Source organism: Microcaecilia unicolor, chromosome 2 (assembly GCF_901765095.1).
Source record: "Microcaecilia unicolor chromosome 2, aMicUni1.1, whole genome shotgun sequence".
In the NCBI taxonomy this organism is placed as follows: Eukaryota; Metazoa; Chordata; class Amphibia; order Gymnophiona; family Siphonopidae; genus Microcaecilia; species Microcaecilia unicolor.
This window is the reverse complement of record NC_044032.1, coordinates 517,185,300-517,204,383: the sequence shown is the minus strand read 5'-3', so window position 1 is coordinate 517,204,383 and position 19,084 is coordinate 517,185,300. Positions and strand designations below refer to the sequence as shown.

Below are 19,084 nucleotides of genomic sequence, written 5' to 3'. Positions count from 1 at the left end.
CACCCATTACTTCCCTCACCCGTAACTGTCTTGTTTGTCTGTATTACTTAGATTGTAAACTCTTTTGAGCAGGGACTGTCTCTTTGTATCAGGTGTTCAGCGCTGTGTACGTCTGGTAGCGTTATACAAATGCTAATAATAATAATAATTTAAATACTAATTTAGCAGTAGTATTTTGTGACAATTGAAGTGTGCATTAGGGTAATCCATGTGGAGAATTAATGCCCAATATGTCCAAGCTGAATCATCGCCTATGATACTGTTGTAATTTACTAGTTTTAAACCCTACTAAAACAATGGCTGCCTGGCTTAGCAGTAGGCCATTCTACACTTCATTTCCCTCTACTTTGTTGGGGGCCTCAGATACACTGTGTCAGACTTGTGAGTTCTTGTACCAAGTAGAGCACTGCTGAGCCCGGTACTCGGACCAGGTTCTGCTTGGCGGCTGGACAACCCCGGGTTTCACCTGCACTGACCGCCGTTCCCCAGAGGTTGAGCCCCTAGGTGCGGGCGACCTGCAGGACTTACGGGACGGAGCTGGAAGCAGGGTGATGAATGTATCGGCCAGGCAGGCAGCAGGTCAAGAGAATAATCCAGGTACAAGCAAGTCAGTAGGCAGACGGCAGGCAAGAGAGTAATCCAGGTACAGGCAAAAGTCAGCAACGAGGGACCAGTAGATAAGAAGCAGACTACAGAGTTAGAAACACCTACCAAATGTAGAAGCCGAAGCATGGAGTCCAGGGAGAGCTCAGCTGATAAAGTGCTGGCATCTGACATCAGCAGGGAGAAGGGGCACAGACATAGGACAAGAGCAGGAGAAGGAGGAACCGGAAGACCAATAGGAGAGAAGCAAGGGAAGCCAGGCAGAGGAAAAGCAGACCCAGGTGGGTGGAAGCAAAGCAATCAAGGAGCCTGGAAGCCAGGCAGAGAGAGCAGAAACACATGCATGGAAGCAAAGCAATTAAGGAGCCTGCAACAACCGCTCTCTGAACAAACCCAGAGAGGACTACACACACATGGCTCAGGCAGTGCCAGTCAAGTGTGCGTGTCGACAGGACCCCGCACAGCCCGAGGATGCCGCTTACGTTGAGGTAGGGTACATGACACACTGGTTCATTAATTCAAATACTTAGGGGTTATTATTGACTCACGGTAGATCTTTGCTTCATCATGTTACTGGGTTTTATCCAAGAGACATGTTATAGCTCTGGGATTTCATGTACAATATATGGAAGAGAAATATGTATGAGTAATGAAAATATAACATTAACAAGGTCCTTAATTTTCAAGATCATCACTTTGTGATAAAGAAAACCTTATATGTGACTGTCTCTGGGGAAAAGGTGACTAAAGTAGTGGATCCAAAATGTTGCAAACTGCCAATTTTTCATGTTGTGGGTCCATAAGCAGTTTGCAGAAGTTACATTTGAACTTCTGTAACTTTTTTATTTTGGATTGTTGTATTACAAATTATTTAACATAACATAACATAACATAACATAACATAGTAGATGACAGCAGAAAAAGACCTGCATGGTCCATCCAGTCTGCCCAACAAGATAAACTCATATGTGCTACTTTTTGCTACCTTACCTTGATTTGTATCTGTCATTTTCAGGGCACAGACCGTATAAGTCTGCCCAGCAATATCCTCACCTCCCAACCACCAGTCCCGCAACAGAATTAATGAAAACAGTTTTTTTTTGTTTCTGGTGACTTTACTCACCTTTTTCCAGAGATGGTCAGATATATGCTTAATGTAGATGAATTCAGATAAGCGAGGTATTCATGATGCCTGTTTACAACTTTCTTTAGGAATGTCCCAATGGGATTGTTAATGAAGAAAACTTCAAAGAGATTTACTCTCAATTCTTTCCACAGGGAGGTAAGTAAAGACATATGTAAATATCATTAGCACGGCAGTTTAAATAAAGTTACAAATCTAGAACTTTATCCTATTATTTTTTGTAACGAGTATATAATTATATTACAAGATACTATAATTATGAGAAGTTATCCGAGATAATTTTTTTAAAACTTGACAGAATTCTCAAAAAAACAAGGGACCTGATGTTATTACAACAATAGTGCGTATAGAGGACATTTGCGCACTGAAGAGAACTGCTTTGTCCAATCACATTAGTGTGGTCTTTGGCAGTGCCTTTCTATGTTAGAATACTCATTGTTCAAAATATTTGAGTTAACATTCAAGATAGAAATGTGAAAGGCAATTCTGTAAACTAGCACAGGTAGAGTGCCCAGTTTACAGAACAGCAGTGCTTAAGTGTGTGATTGGTACCAATAATGGCAGTTATACGCATAAATGCTAGGTGCTATTCAGTAAATAGTGCACCTAAATTTCTTAGTGCATAACTGTCTGGGGCTGTATATGTAGGTGGAGCATGAGACTCATGGGCATATTGCCAAATAAAAATACCCCGAAGTAAAGAACTTGAGATCCCACAAACTGCAACAGCAATAGAAAAAGTGGGAAAACAACCGTGGATTCCAGAGATAAGATGGACAGCCTGAATACGTTTAAGAAAAATGTAAGAAAAAGCCATGCAGAGACAAAGGTCCATCAAGTTCAGCATTTTGTCTCTTGACAATAACCAGTCTAGGTCACAAGTACCCTTCCGATCCCAAAAGGTAGGTCTATTTCTTGTAACTAATTTCCAGGGATAAGCAACAGCTTTTCTTAGTCTACCTGGCTAATAATTTTTTATGAACTATTTCTCCAGAACCCTGTCGAAACTTCTTTTTAACTCCAGTGTTAGTTGCCATACTCACATCCACTGATAACAAATTCCACATCTTAATTGGGCATTGTATGAAGAGATACTTTTCATGATTTGTTTTCAATCTGCTGGCTGTTCATTTCTTGGCATGTCTTCTTCTTGGTTTTTTTTATTTTTTTATTTTTTTTTGGGGGGGGGGGGGGGGGGAATTATCCACATGGGCTACTGTTAAGACATATTGTTTTACTATTAATCCCAGATATTTTACTAGGTTTCATTGCATAAAATGGGATCTCTGCTAAAATAATACAATATCTGATAAACTCTAAACAGATATCCAAGTGAAATAAAGATGTGCTCAAGGGTTGTTATATATGGAGGAAAAGCCTCAAATGCAAAGCGAGTACTCCGTTGTTGATCTTTACAACCTTAGGGAGATCCCTTAAATCATCACGGGCATAAATCCTCCTATATCTCAAAAGTTGAGCTGTTAGAATATCACTCTTAACAGTTCTAAGAAATACACTTATCTCTCCCATCTTGCAGTCGTAAAGACAACCTCCACGGCCCGACTTCGGCCCAAGTTTCGGATTCTGCCTCAGGGTACGTGGTGTCCGACCATAGATATCTACAAAGAGAGCAAGCTGGTCACATTGATTCGCTTCTTATACATTCACCTCAGAATACATTCAAGAGTTCTCCTCACAGTATAATGTTGCCACTGCTTTTCACTTTTTACTATTGGTAAAAATGGCTGCGGTTTATAAAGTCTTACGTCAGACGCTAGTGGGACAGGCTCCACTCAGGGAACAGACAATCATATGACATCACAATCCCTGATTAGAACCCTTTGAATCAGAAGAATTGATTCCATTCGATCCTGGTATTTATGCCATATGGATGTAAAGTATGCAAATGGAAAATCCATCTCTGTTCTTGTCTCAGTAGGAGGAGTTTTTTTATCACCATCTCCATGGCACCATTTTAGTTGTTGAAACACAATGCATCTTAGGCTCTCAAAAGGATATCCTTCCTTAATACAATGAGCTGCCAATGGTGCCGTAATCTTGTTAGTGTTGATGTTACTTTTATGCTCTATTAGTCTGGTTGACAATTTCCTGGACGTCTGACCTATATATAGTCTTGGGTTGGATTCCAAGATGGCTACTAGCACCTAGACGTGTTTGGACCTCGCTATTCCTTGCAAAGTAATGCCGAAAAGATGAAGGAGAGCACCAGCTCGAGCTTCCCTGACTCCTTCCCTCTTACCTTCGGGCCCGATGGACCTTTTCATGAGGCCCCGAGGACAAGCCATGGTGGTTGGGAGCGGTCCCGTTGGAGCCGCCGGCATTGCTGAGGAGGTTTTGGCGGCTCCTGGGCTCGATTTCATGCTGAGTCCGACCCACGAGCGCCCCCTCCGCAGCTGCAGATGACCAGCTCCTCCTCTCTGAGATCGATGGGGCCCCCGCCATGTAGTGAAGAGGGCACGCCGTCGAGAGAAGCCCAGGAACAACTAGAGAGGGGGATTCAACTGGATTCCCTTTCCGGGAACCAGACTGAGACTGAGGAGGTACATATTCCTGCTTTAGGAATTGCGGAGCAAAGAGGGACAGAGCAGTGTAAGGAGCCAGAACATGGAGATATACCTCTCATGCAGGAACCGGCAGAGGTAACTTTAGAATCCATTTTGGATTTGATTTCTAATTCAATACAAACTTCTACATGCCAACATGAGGTACTAACTAAAAAGATAACAGAAACTATATGAGAAACTATATGAGAAACTATAATTTAAGATTCTTGAATTTCCCAAAAGTAAAGATGGTACCCCCAATTGACATGTTAAAAATATATCTTACTGAAATTATGGGAGTTCCTGAATCTGCTATGCCACCATTTACTCAGGCATATTATATTCCTCAAAAAGAAGAACAAAACTATTTAAACCTGATTGCTTTACTGGAAACCTCTGAAACAGAGCAAACCAACCGGCAACGTTGGTAGCCACTGTGGCCCTACTGCCTGATAAGCAGTGGTCTTTAAGATGTTTTTCAAAAACAAGGATAAGTTATTCTTGGGACTGAAAATCAATTTGTTTCCTGATGTTTCATGAGAGACCCAGAAAAGGTGGAAACAATTCTTGTTACTGAAACTGGCTGTTCTCCAGATGGGAAGTGTATTTTACCTAAGATTTCCCTGTAAATGTATCATAAGATACAATTCACTTAAATATGTTTTTATGGAGCCTTCACATTTGACATCGTTTGTTGCCTCAAAACGGATTGAGATAGCTCAAATATAAGAAAAAATTGTTTGTCCTTATTTCTTTCTAGGTGTATATCCTTGAATTTGATTTCCTTCTTTCTCCTCAATTTGATTATATTGGAATCCAATATTATGTGGACTTGAGTATCATTATTGGGTTATAAATAGTTCTTGTATAATTTTCTTTAGATACTGTTCTTGATCAAGTGTTGATTCTTGATAATGTAATGTGAAAAGATAAAAGAAAAAAAAAGAAAAAGTAAATATCCAGACAGCAAAATTAAATAAAATGATTTTATTTGTAGTTTAGGATAAAGTAGTATAGTAGCTTTGTTAATAAAAGGGGTCTTTTACAAAGCAGCACTAGGCAGTGGCGTCGCGAGGGCAGCTGACACCCGAGGCGGGTCACCGCTGCGCACCCCCCCCGGGTGCAGCGCGACGCACCCTCCCCCCTCCGTAGCGCAACCCCCCCCCCCCACGAGAACATACCTGGAAGGCGGTGAGGGGCGGGCGGGAGAGCCAATCCGCCGAGTGCACGCCACTGGGGGATGTCGGCGCCTCGCTGGTTCCTTGCTCGCTCTGCCCTGGAACAGGAAGTAACCTGTTCTGGGGCAGAGAGAACAAGGAACCAGCGAGGCGCCGACACCCCCCAGCGGCGTGCACCCGGGGTGGACTGCCCCACCGCCCCCCCCCCCTTCCTACGCCACTGGCACTAGGGCTTTTAGCTCGCACTACAAATCAACTGGCACTAAAAGCTGAGATGCCCAATATATTCCTATGGGCGTCTCAGCATTTAGCGCCACTTTGTAAAAGACCGCCCAAAGTTAATAAATATAGAAAATGGAAATAAGGTGATATCTTTAATTGGACTAATTTTAATACATTTATGGCTAATGTTTGGAGACCAAACCCTCCTTCCTCATGTCAGAACAGGATACCATAACAGCAGTATACTATCCTGACCTGAAGAAAGAGATTATGACTTCTGAAAGCTAATTGAAAAATGTGTTTAGACCAATAAAATGGTATCATAATCATAGTTTCCATTTTTTGTTTTATTTGTATTTGTTAGCTTACCAACCCCCCCCCCCCCCCCCCCTTCACAGAGTCTCATTAGCGATTGGTACGCCATTAGCAATTTGCAAAACAGGGAGTTATAGTGTAGTGCTTGGAATATGTGGTTTTTAAAATTTACGTCTGCTATCTTTATATTTGCACAGTACAGGGGGACATGCATCACTTTTTCTCTTTCTCTGGAGTTGCACTATGGCTTCTTGAGGGTTCAGTTTAATGTTTGTCTACATATTTTTATTTTCAGTTTGTAGTTATTTTGTACTGTGTGAGGGACTGTCTGTGTTCTGTGTATATGAAACAAATAAGGGGCCCTGTTTACAAAGGTGTGCTAGCGTTTTTAGCACGTGCTAACCGTGTAGATGCCTATAATATTACAGTGAGCATCTACACGGTTAGCGCATGCCAGTGGCATAGCTACGTGGGGCCACGGGGGCTTGGGCCCCCGTAGATTTAGCCCTGGACCCCCATGCTGACGACCCTCTCGACCCCCCCTCCCGCCGCCAACCAGCCGTCGTCGTCGCCTACCTTTGCTGGTGGGGGACCCCAACCCCCGCCAGTCGAGGTCCTCTTCTTCCGGCGCAAGGCTTCGTTCTGTTTCTGAGTCTGACGTCCTGCACGGGGTCCCCCGCCAGCAAAGGTAGGCGAAGGCGGTGGTGGGGGGAGGGTTGGTGGCAGAGGGGGGGTCGAGAGGGTCGTCGGCAGAGGGGGGGGTCAAAGTTGGTGGTGGTGGCGGCGGCAGGAGGGATTGACAATGGCGGGGGTGTTGGCAATGGCGGGGGGGTCGGCAGCACCAGGGGGTTAAAATGTGCCCCCTCACCTCGGGCTCTGGACCCCCCTCCCTACGAAGTCTGGCTATGCCCCTGGTACTTGCTAATTTTTAGTGTGAGCTAAGAACACTAGTGCACCTTTGTAAACAGGGCCCAAGGTTTTCTGTTATCATTAACTGTGCAGGATGGATCTGAACTAATCTGGCTTTTTTAGTTTTCCAAGAAGTTTTATTGATGTTCTATTGCAGTGCTTGTGGTGCTATGTTTTCCTAAGTAGGTGCTTATGTGACTCATGGAAATTACACTGCAATAATGGTATGGTAGACCTGCTCTTTAGGTCCTGAGTGGCATTTGTAGTGTTTTGTATTACTTTAAAGTATGCCTGGTATTGGATTTTGGATTTGAATTTAGATCACAGATTTCTCAGTTAATAGCTCAAGGCAAGTTGCATTCAGGTACAGTAGGTATTTTCCTGACTCTGGAGGGCTTACAATTTAAGGGCCCTGTTTACTAAGCCATGCTGTAGGTGCGCTAGCCTTTTTAGCGTGTGCTAAAAATTAGCACATGTTAATGCTAGAGACACCTATGTGTACTTCCCTGTCCCTTGTCCCTTGGGAGGGGAAACACTTCAGCCCAATGGACTGAAAATAAGAGAGACAATCAGACTTAGGTATAGGCGCGACCAGTAAAAATCTTTATTGGTATCTCACTAAGCCAAATACAAAGTAATTGTTCTCTCTGGAGCAAGTTGTCAGACAGCAAAGCCAGACACAATCACGGAATAACAGACTGCTCAGCTAACACTGTCCCAGCCATCACATATATACTGTTGTAAGTTTTGTTTTCTCCCAAATCATGTGATTTCTCCTAGTCTCGAATCATTAGGTAGCCTATGCCATATATGGATTGTTCCTGTATCATATCAGTCTCTCCTGATGTGTTTGCACATTGTAACCAGGTACCCCTAGGTGCAGCCAAGGATAGAACAATCTCCTTCAGCCACAGGCTCCTGGTATATCAAGAAAACAAATGTCCACCAGCAACTTCAATTTTAAGGCTTTTATTCCATGCAGATTTCTAGTAGACCTGATACACAGTTCCAACAGCAGCATTCGCCTTCATTCTTAAGCACATGTAAGCCACCTGAAAGTGTGTGGCAAATAGTCCCTTTAAGCAGTAGGCTGCCAGCACCTACCAGGATTCAATACAGGCTCACAGTCAGCTTCAGTCTGGGCTCTTTATCCAGTGCACAGTAAACAGTAGTTCAATTCCCAAGACAAACAGTTCAATCAGTTCATCATCCCAGTTAAATCACAAAGCAACCTTTACTTTCAGGAGGTTTCAATACCTTAGGGACTTCTCACACCCAAGGGATTTTCCCTGCAACTGCTTCTCTCTCACTTCTTCTCCCCTCCTGAACTGAACTCCTCTGGGACTCCTTCCCACCTGCCTAATCAATCCCTGGCTTCTGCTCTCACATCTCCTTCCATTAGCTTCCCCCACACCCATACCAGCTGAGTTGAGCATTAGACTAATGAGGAGCTCCTGCACACAGGGTTTCCTATCTCTCTTTCCCCCTAGTGGCAGCTAATCTACACATCCTGCCAGCTTACACCCATATCTTCCCCCATTGCAGCTAGGAGTCTAGTCCGGGTTCTTCATCTCACCCCCTGGCTCCTTGCCTGCAATGCCTTCTGGGACTTGTATTTCAAACTGACACTGCCTTAACCCAACTATCCTGGATGTGACTTTATCACAATGTGCACACTCAGTGGTCATTGGCTAATTAGCTATCAGTACTGCGTGCAGTTAGTCACAGAGCAAAAATACATATTACAATACCCTTGTGTCCTCTCCCCCCCCCCCCCCCCCCCCCCCGAACACATAATTCTGCTGGAACATTCTGGACATCTTAGGCTCACTGTATCCTCAGTATCTCAGCACCTCCCAAGGTTATATATGAAAGGCATACACAGCTCCAGCCAAATGTGCATCCTTGAAGTGTCATTCTTCAGCTCCTGAGAAAGCACTGTATGTTGCAAAGTTGCTAACTTATTAGGCTAACTTGTGAGAACCAGACAGAGCCATGTGAAGGCTTTTGTCAACTAATAGGCCTAGCATAGGAAGGAATATACAATTCCTATGGGTGTCTTTAGCATTAGCACATGCTAATTTTTAGTGCATGCTAAAAACACTAGCACACCTTAGTAAGCAGGGCCCTAAGTTTTGTACCTGATTCAATGAAGGGTTAAGTGACTTGTCCAAGATTTCAAGGAGCAGTAGTTGCCTCCACGTTTCTCAGCCTGCAGCTCTATTAGGTACAGCTAAAACAGATAGCACATATTATCTATATTAGCTATACTTAATCTTTGGTAACTCAACCACTTATAAAGCTAGCTGAGCTGAAGGCTGGTGGCCATTCGGACACTTTCCAAAAACATTGATAGTAAATTATTTTATGGTTGCCAGTAACCTCAGGATTTCTGTTATAATGCTACTGAACATCACAGTTCACGTGTCCAATGGGAAGATGCTGGACGGGTGAGCTAGGGCTGACAGAAAGCCAAGTATTAAAGTACCTGTTGTAAAGCTCCCAGCCACTGAGGAGCGGGATAGGGCCCCCTCACAGCCTGGTCCTGCCCTGCTCGATCTCTGCACTTTTACAGTCTGGAAGTTTTCTTTTTACCCTCTGCATTCTAGGGTTTGGAATTCCAAAAGGTCCTTTGCAAGCCACTGGACCACAGCGTGAGCTATATTGTAATCCACAGTCAGGGCTATCTCGCTCAACCTCTCCGTTTTTACAGTCTGGAGGTTTCCCCTTAGCTGTACCCTGCTTGGGACTAAGACTCCTAGGTGGGTGTGGCCCCCCAGTGTGTCCCAGATTCCGCCACCACTTCCCCCACTCAGCTCCAAACTCCCTCTGAAACAATCCCTCTCTCTCTCCCTTCTCCTTTCCTACGGAAGGGAAGGAGAGTCTCTGTGCGCTCCCTTCTCCCCCCACCCCCCTTTTCTCTCAGATTCCTTCAACTTTCCTGATTAGGGAGAGAGTCAGTGTTGCAGCACAAGCCCCAGTTTAAACAGTTCACTTTTATCCAAGCACAAACCCCAATTTAAACAGTTCACTTTTATCACAGCACAAACCCCAATTTAAACAGTTCACTTTTCCGCTTCAACCTTTTCCCCCCTGTCTACCTGTTACCGGACCATGGGAATATAAGGCTCCCACCCTTTCACTGTCAGCACCAACTCCTGACAACCTCCCACTTGACCCAGGTTGAAACATTCGTTCCTTAATCCCACCTCTGATGCAGCCACCTTTTCCCTCTCTGCATCAAGCCAGAGAACCAGGCTGCCATCTGCCCTCTTAACTCTCTACCTTTAGCTTTGGCAAGAGCTGAGATATCCATGGGTTCCTCTTCCAGGTTTGTTTGTTTGTTTATTTATTTATTACATTTATACCCCACATTTTCCCACCTATTTGCAGGCTCAATGTGGCTTACAAAGTACCGTAAAGGCGTTTGCCATTCCGGTTGATAACAAATACAAGATTGTATTGTGGTCAAATGAGATAGAGGTGAATCAGGCATCATGGGTCAAGCAAAAGAGGATGGTAGGTTCTCCTCTCTCTCTTTCTCCCCACCGTCCCCTGATTGCCAATCCATGGGTTCCTCTACCCTGCCCCCTCTCAGCTGCTCTTCATTCCCCTGATTGAACTTACTCATAATCTCCTCCTTCCCCTTAGCCCTCTGGGACTGGTAGTGTGAATAATTTTTACTTGCTTTACTCTGTATCTCCCTCAGGGGCTGCTGGGAATTGTAGTCCCTGGCTCTACTCTGTGTCTCCCGCAGGGACTGCTGGGAATTGTAGTCTTTGGCTCTCCCTATTTCCTCTGAGGAAGGTGACCAACTGCTTTCCCTAACATGCTGGATCGTTGGGGACTGGAATCTACGGCAACCACCCCTATGGGCAGACTCAGGCCACCCCGAAGGAGCCCTTCTCTCCCCTTCCCTGGCCATTTCCCACTCCGTGTCCTCGTACTCTTCACACTGTGTTTATTTCCAGGACACTTCAAATACTTTTCTGTTTAATATGTTACATTGTTTTGCCATGCATTATTTAGATTTTTTTTGTTACATAATTCCCTGAAGTGTATTACAGTGTGAATAATACCATCAGTAGCAGAGGTACTGGGGGAGGCAGCTGGTAGACAGTGAAGGGTTCCTTTCCCACTGTTTTAAAAATGCCCCTACTGTCCATTTTTTTTTTATTGTTGTTAAAAGTGGTGCCTGTGCAGGGAAGCAATGTTCCCCCTCAGCTGCGCTATACAGTGTATGTGTGTGTGAGGCTGGCAGGTGCAGGGCCTTGAGCATAAAATATAAAATAGTAAGTTTGGAGAGACGGAACAGGCAGAAATGCTCAAGGACCAGCGTCTGCCGGCCTCTATGCTTTTGGCACTGTGCCAGTTAGAGTATCACTGCCCAGGGGAAGGAAGATAAAGCACTACACATATCGCAAGGGGGCAGGAAGGTGAAGAGAAGTGCTGGAGACTATGGGGACGGGGAGGAGAGTAGTGCTGGGCACCATGGTGGGATGTTGAAAGGTAGGGAAGGTTGTTGAATGCTGTGGAAGGGGGTGACTGTGGGATGGTAGGTAAGGGGAGATGCTGAAGCTAGGGACAGAGCATGAGTGGGGTTGGAGTGGAGCTTGGCCCCCCCCACACAAAAAGGCATTCCGCTGCCCCTGGGAGGCAGTAAGTCCTCACGGTAATATTTTTAATGGCCACATAGAAACGGCAACTTTGGTGCATGGCCATTTCTTAATAAAAAAAAAAGTGGAAAAATCAGCCATTTTCTGGCTGTGGCAAAAATGGCCATAGCACATGGGAAAACCCCACATAAGGGTGCACTAAAGTCACTTTTACCGCAGCTTAGTAAAAGGACACCTATATTGGCTGAGCTGTGTGTAAAGGATTCCAATTCTTAGAATCGCAGAAAGATGGTATTTGAAAGGAAAATGAGAGGTCATATATTCCATCCAGTCAATGAGGGAATCACTAATGTGACCTTGAGAAAAGCAGGTTCAGGAGGAAGTGACGTCACTAAGCACTATGGTTGCTTTAAGGACGAGCTCTCACTTACCCACAGCAATATTGGGCAATTCACTGGAATCCAGTGACATCTTTTGCTCGTGCATTGCTGCGGTGTGAAGGTTGGTACCTGAGGCTTGGTCCAGTGATGAGTTCTCGATCGTAGGCGGTGGATTTCTCCTGCTATGCCTTTACAGGCGGGATGACGATGAAACACGCGGCAAGCCAGGAACCAGAATCCCCACTCGACCTGAAGCATTCAGGAGGCTCCTCACCTAGAGATTTATCTACTATGGAGACAGGCCCTTGGGTTCTGAGGTGATGCCTTTCCCTGAATTGAAAGACTGGCTTCAAGAAATCCAGACTGACCTAAAGACTGTCCACTCAGATTTTGTAATGCTGGGCACAGATTTGCGTGGTGAGATATGCAAACTGGGTAATCGGCTGGAAGAGGTAGAGACTCACATAGATGAACAATTGGACGCAGTAGACTCCCTGAACTGGCAGGTCACCGATCTCCGTCTCAGACAACAACAGCTCATGGATAAGCTGGAGCATTTGGAAAACCGCAGCCATTGGCAGAATCTGCGCATTCAGGGTCTCCCTGTGTGACAAGGATAACCGCCAGGGTGGCAAGGATGAAGCAGTTAGACCCTGAAATACAAGTACCAGAAGCCATTGCAAGGAGGGAGGCAGAGAGTAGTCTGGAGACAAGGTAATGGACTACCAGCTCCAGCAGAGGGAGCCAAGGGGATAGCCAGGCTGAGCTTATAATTTTGTCACCCACTAGGGGGAGGCGGAGAGAAGAAGCACAGTTCCCCTGGATACGCAATCAATATACAATCAATATATTTGACTGACTGTACATTTGTCCTTTAGATTGTAAGCTCCTTTGAGCAGGGACTGTCCTTCTATGTTAAATTGTACAGCGCTGCGTAACCCTAGCAGTGCGTAGTAGTATACCATGAGGCCCAGCTGGAATAGAGAGGAGCTCGTGGAGAGGGAAGAAGATGATTGGATGGATTATATGGAAGGGGGGGTAGATCAGATGGGGGAGGAATCCCAGGAGGAGGGAAAAGCCTCTATGGAGTGGGAGAGTTCCAAGGCAGAGATGGCCAGCTCCTGGGGGTTTGGAAGGGTGTTGGGGGTGAGAGTAACCTGCTTTATTGGAAGCCTGATATATTTGGAAACCTGCTTTATTTACCTGCTTTATTGAAAGCCTGATGTATTTGGAAACCTGCTTCATTTACCTGCTTTATTGAAAGCCTGATGTATTTGGAAACCTGCTTCATTTACCTGCTTTATTGGAAGCCTGACTTATTTGGAAGCCTGCTTTATTCACCTGCTTTAGTGGAAGCCTGATTTATTTGGAAGTCTGCTTTATTTACCCGCTTTACTGGAAACCTATGTGGTTGGAACTTGTTTGTTTGGGGATAACCTATGTACTGAAGTTTGTGACAGCTGTTATTGGCTTGATAATAAAAATCGTTTGACCTAGCCACTGTCTGCAATTGTGGTGAGATCTGGAAAATGGCTGGTGGATGGCTCCACCTTGCTGGGAAGCAGTGGACCCTTTTCACACCTAAAATTCCTATATATCAAGACTGTGAATCTGTAGTCCAACACCTGGTGAGCTCCTTGCTTTCTGATAATGGCCTTCAAGTTGAACTGAACACCACCTTACTGGTGAGATCTCATAGGGCTTTGGGCCCACCCGAAATAATCTCCCTAAGAACATCATTGCTTGCTTCCAATATTTTAAGCTTAAGGAAAGGGTCCTCAAAGCAGCACGTCGAGCCCATAACTTTCGATGGTACTCTTACAATGTGGAAATCTACAAAGATCTAGCTTCAGCCACTCTTAAACACTGGGCTGACCTTAGGCCTGTCACCCTGAGGCTCCGCAAGCTGGGTATTCGCTACAGATGGAGACATCCCTTTGCCCTTGATTTTTATAAAGATGGACACATGCATCAAGTTAAGTCTCTATCAGAGACTCGTAAAGTTCTTCCAGAGGAGGGCCCAACAGTGACACCACTAGCCTTGGGCTCTGTGCAGCCTGCTTCCACCTTGAGCTCTCATCCTAAGTGGCAGTAGGTGATGAAGAATAACAGAGAGAGGGCACAAAGCACAAAAAAACAGAAACAAAACAAAAAGCACCAAGGGCCTTCAAAAAAGGGGAATAAAGTCTTTAATCATATACGTTGATGATACTGTTACAAGAAATTCTACCCACTTCTCCAGCAATTAATATGTTGGAAGAAATGATTTATTTTGGGGAAAATAGCTCGAGAGCAACTCGCCACTGCTTATAATTTAAGAGCAGGTGCTGTATTTATAAGTTTTAGGATATTAATTTCTCCACCAATCACCAAAGGTGATAATTGCAATAAATTAAATATATATTAAGTATATATAGCTTCTATATACTCAGAACACAAAGAGACCGTATTTTTAGTATACAAAAAGATTGATTTAATATACAATTGCACACGAGAGGTAGGTTTTAAGAGGAATCTTTACAGGTAATCTGTGCCTAAAATAGAACAAAGTAGCAGGTAGATCAAAAGTTATGTTACTTACAAGTCCTTGTTACACAGTATGAACAGCATTAGGTAAGCACATGTTTTAGGAGCAAGGCATCAGCGGACCCCAAAGAGAGCAGCAGTTTCCAAGACAGGTTTCCAGAGGAGGCAGGTCCCAAGAGAGAGAGCTGGGCTGTTTCCAGGCCTTTTATAATGTTAGCAGAGAAGCATGGTGTGTGCATGTCCTGGATATTTTGCAAGGCATTATGGTTAATGTAGTCTGTTCACATGACCACATTATAAGTCCTTCTTTCTGCAGATGTCCTGGCGTCCATTTGTCTGATAGATGATGGGAGGGGCAGGTATACCTCTGATGACAGGCAAATGTTCTGTTTATGCTTCCTCTGAGTCCTTTGTTTTATTCAGGTGCCCACCTTAGTCCATCTTTTGTTAGGTGGGAGGACAGAGGAATAGAGTCAATTTAAAACTTTAAAGCAGTCTTAAGTCTTTTGTTTGAGGAATGAGAAAAGGCAAGGTGAGGCCCCAAAGGGGGAGGGAAGAGGGCTTTTGGAATGAGACTATTTTCTCTGCTGCAGTGTCAAATATATATTTTTTAAAAGATACACAAATATATTGGTGTATATATAATCCAGCAAATATGCTACATATTTCAGTAATAAACTGATACCATTACAATACGATGTTTGAATGGACCCAACACAGTCTGTGTTTCGGCACCCAGGGCCTGCGTCAGGGGTCGCAAGTAATAGCTGACAGCATGCGGCAGTATTGTAAGAACAATTCAATTTTGAGAAATTATATACTGCAACTCCATGTGATTGAGTCTACGACTGAAGGATTGCGTTTGTTCAATCAAAATATCTTTTTATTTTGAGTGAAGGGGATCACACGAAGTTGCAGTGTATCATTTCTCAAAATTGAATTGTTCTTACAATACTGCCACATGCTGTCAGCTATTACTTGCTACCCCTGACGCAGGTGCTGGGCGCCGAAACACGGACCGTGTTGGGTCCATTCAAACATTGAATCATCAAAGTATATGATTAAAGACTTTATTCCCCCTTTTTTGAAGGCCCTTAGTGCTCAATGGGTGATGAAGAGCCATAAACGCCTACAATGTTAGCAATCGGCTAGTCAGCTCACCTGATGTGCTTACCTGAACTTTGCACTTCTATGTTTCTTTTCTCACTGTTGCACAATCTTTGGGTGTTCTTTGACATTAGCATATTGTGAAGTTTTGCTTGTATAGATGTCCTGGGGTGAGTTGTTTCATGATCTCTATCATGCTTTTGATCTATTCACTGTTTGCTGGGGTTTCATAGTTTAAGTTATTGTTTACTGCATCATGTTTTTTGGTTGTTTTTCTGGGTTTTGCGGTGAGTGAGTGTTTGGGATGCGCTTTCTCCACTTGACACCTCTCCTCATGCAGGTGAGGGGTCTTCGATTTGCAAGGGGGATATGGGGAGGGTGGGGAGTGGGAGGGGGTAGTTTTGGAGACATTGGTGTGTGAGTCGGGAATGCATGATTGAACTAAATGATGGGAGGGGGCGGGACTCAATGTATGGTTCACTTTATACTGTTCTTCTCTAGATGTCTGACATATTACTAGTGCTCCTGAATGCCAGGGGGCTGAACTCCCCTATGAAGCGGCAGCTCCTCTTTCGGGAGCTGCTTCTACTTCGGGTGGATATTGCCCTGGTGCAGGAGACTCATTTAAAGTCAGTTTATGAACATTTATGTCACCATCATAGATAACCCAATCTGTATTTTGCTTCCAATTGTGATAATACTAAAACTCAGGGATTCCTGGTGGCCTTTAGTGATTCTAAACCCTGGCAAGTCTTAAAGATTATTAGGGATAAAGGGAGGCATTTTTTACTATTGGTTTTCTCTTTAGGGGTCAGACATATACTTTAATGAATGAGTATGGCCCTAATGCAGATCATGAGGAGCACTTCCAACAGATAGATCAACTCATTTTGAAGCATAGTGAGGGCTCCCTACTAGTGGGGGGAGATTTCAACCTCACCTTGAATCCCCAACTAGGCAACTCTACACCTAGGATTCACTATGTACAACATGATCATGAACGGATACATACATTTCTTACACGCTGGCACCTGCTGGATCTTTGGCGTCATGCCAACCCCATCTTGCATGACTATACATATTTCTCCTCTGTTCATAATTCTCTTTCGCAGATTGATTTTTGGCTGAGAGATGCCTCAGTTCCTTCTGGGGTTCATAGCCATCGAATACTGCTGCTTACCTGGTCATGTCATGGTTTTGCTATAGTTATGCTCTTCCTGGGCAGCGCGAGCCTCACCACAATGGCGGTTAGATGATGCACTGTTTTCAGATATGACAAATATCTCACAGATCAAACGCCAGATTAAAGAATATATCTACAAATGATAATGGGAAGGTCTCACCAGGTACTCTTTTAGATGGCCTCAAAGCCGTCATGCGTGGTCACCTTATCGCACTAAGGGCTCACTTGTGAAAGGAATGATTCCTAGCAGAGGATACACCTCACAAACAGCTGGCAGGGGTGGAGAGCCTGATTCGTCAGTGGGCTCCCCAACTGGCATCTCCTTTTGTAGATCAAGCACATAAAATCCGCACAGAGATACATGAATTACAACTAGCTGATATCTCTGCACAGCTTCAACGGGTTCGTCAGTCACACTTTGAGTTTGGTAATAAGGCTCGTAGACTTCTGGCCTATAAGCTTAATCAGCAGGCCAATTGAGCACACATTGTTAGCCTTCGGGATGATGGGGGTGAGGTACACTCAGACCCTGCTCAACTGCAGTCCCTTTTTCGACAATATAATGAACAGCTTTACACTCCAGATGTTTATCCTTCCAAGGACTCTATCTCCACATATTTCAGCTGTGTTGATCTACCCAGGCTGAAAGAGGGAGCTCAACAGGCGCTCTTCTGCCATATAGACCTTGATGAGATTCACCACGTGATCCGTATGCCCCCATTAAAGCCCCAGGCCCTGATGGATTCACTAATAAATTCTATAAGATGTTTGGTAGGTTATTGGCTCCGTTGCTCTTGCGGGTGTTTAATTCCTTTGATTGGGGCCAACTACTCCCAAGGACCTGGAACTTAGCTAACATAACAGTCATACCCAAACCCAGCAAAGATCCTCAATTATGCAGCTCTTATAGACCTATTTCCCTTCTGGGGGTTGATTATAAAATCTTTACCAAGATTTTGGCCTCCCACCTACAGCACCATCTCCCACTTTTGATTCACGAAGACCAATCTGGTTTCATTCAGGAACGACAAACCTTTGATATTTTACGTAGAGCCCTTCACCTAATATATAGGGCTCAAGTCACCGGAACCCCTCTGTATCTATTGTCACTTGACGCTGAAAAAACATTCGATAGGGTGCATTGGCCATTCCTCTTTGCTGTTCTAGACAAGATTGGTATTTCTGGTCGATTTTCTCATTGACTTCATCTTATATATACAGCACCATGTGCAGCTGTCTGAGTTAATGACCAATGCTCCTGCCCCTTTTCCTTGTTCCGGAGTATGCGGTACGGGGACACTGAATCCCGGGCTCTTCTTTTTGCTGATGACATACTTCTCACTTTGGTGGACCCAAATATATCTTTTCCAGTGGTGTTGGCTTTATTGGTCTCTGGTTTCAAGATCAATCTAAATAAGTCGGAGGCCCTTGATATAAATATCCCTAGCCAGCAAGTGGTCTTGCTGCAATCCTGTTTTCCATTTCGCGGGCATCGCAACATATCCATTACCTGGGGATCTATCTTACTCATTGTTTAGATGATCTGTATGGGGCTAATTTCCCCGCCAAGGTGCGTGAGTTATTTTTGGAACTAGATTGGTGGGCGGGACTGACAATCTCCTGGCTTGGGTGCACTAATGTGGTCAAAATGATTTTGCTTTCCAAAATACTATACCTAATATGGCACTCCCTATTTCCCTACCTGAGAAATTCTTCTGAGGCCTACAGCATAGGGTTTTTTCCTTCATCTAGAACAAGAGGCCATCATGGGTGCGTAGTGAGGTAATGCATCAAATGTTCACACAGGGAGGAATGGGAGTGCATTCCTTCCTTTTATATTATCAGGCAGTGCACCTTAGAATTCTAGCTAACTGGCTCTGGGGTACAAGTAAGGCATGGAAACTGCTTGAGCAGATGTGGTTGGCCCCAATCCTTTGAGAGCAGTGCCTTGACTACCTACTCGACCGGTGGCCCTTAGCCATTTGGAGCAAGATCCGTGATAAATGTTTCCCAGACCTCACATATTTCATACAAATGTTTATGCGCTTTGCTCCACAATTTGCTCCAGGGACCCTGGACTCTTGTTATCGCTGTGGGGAGGGCTTGGGCCTTTGTGAACTTGGTCAGGTATGGGAGGAGGGAGAAATACTATTGTTTGATGAAATATGCGAGAAATATGGACTCCCTCCCTCCAATGTCTTCCAATATTGTCAACTCTGAGATTTTGTTACACAAAGGGCAAAGGGGGATCTGGGTTTAACAGAGACTTTTCTTGAACGAGATCTGGCTGGTGGGGAAGGGAGGGGTGGTGTTTCTAGGATATATAGAGCTCTCCTT

General features: G+C 44.5%; 1 protein-coding gene across 3 annotated transcripts in view; it reads left to right on the top strand.

Annotated features, from left to right (window-relative positions):
• The window catches only part of KCNIP4 (potassium voltage-gated channel interacting protein 4), a 594,747-nt gene that overhangs the window by 533,331 nt on the left and 42,332 nt on the right, over positions 1 to 19,084 (top strand). For 2 of the 3 annotated variants that reach the window (XM_030192608.1, XM_030192610.1), the window contains exon 3: positions 1,816 to 1,885. In XM_030192608.1, coding sequence (XP_030048468.1) covers positions 1,816 to 1,885 — 70 coding nt within the window. Of the gene's footprint in view, positions 1 to 1,815; positions 1,886 to 9,667; positions 9,698 to 14,152; positions 14,184 to 17,511; positions 17,523 to 19,084 lie in introns of all 3 variants that reach the window. The other variant, XM_030192609.1, reaches the window with a different exon arrangement.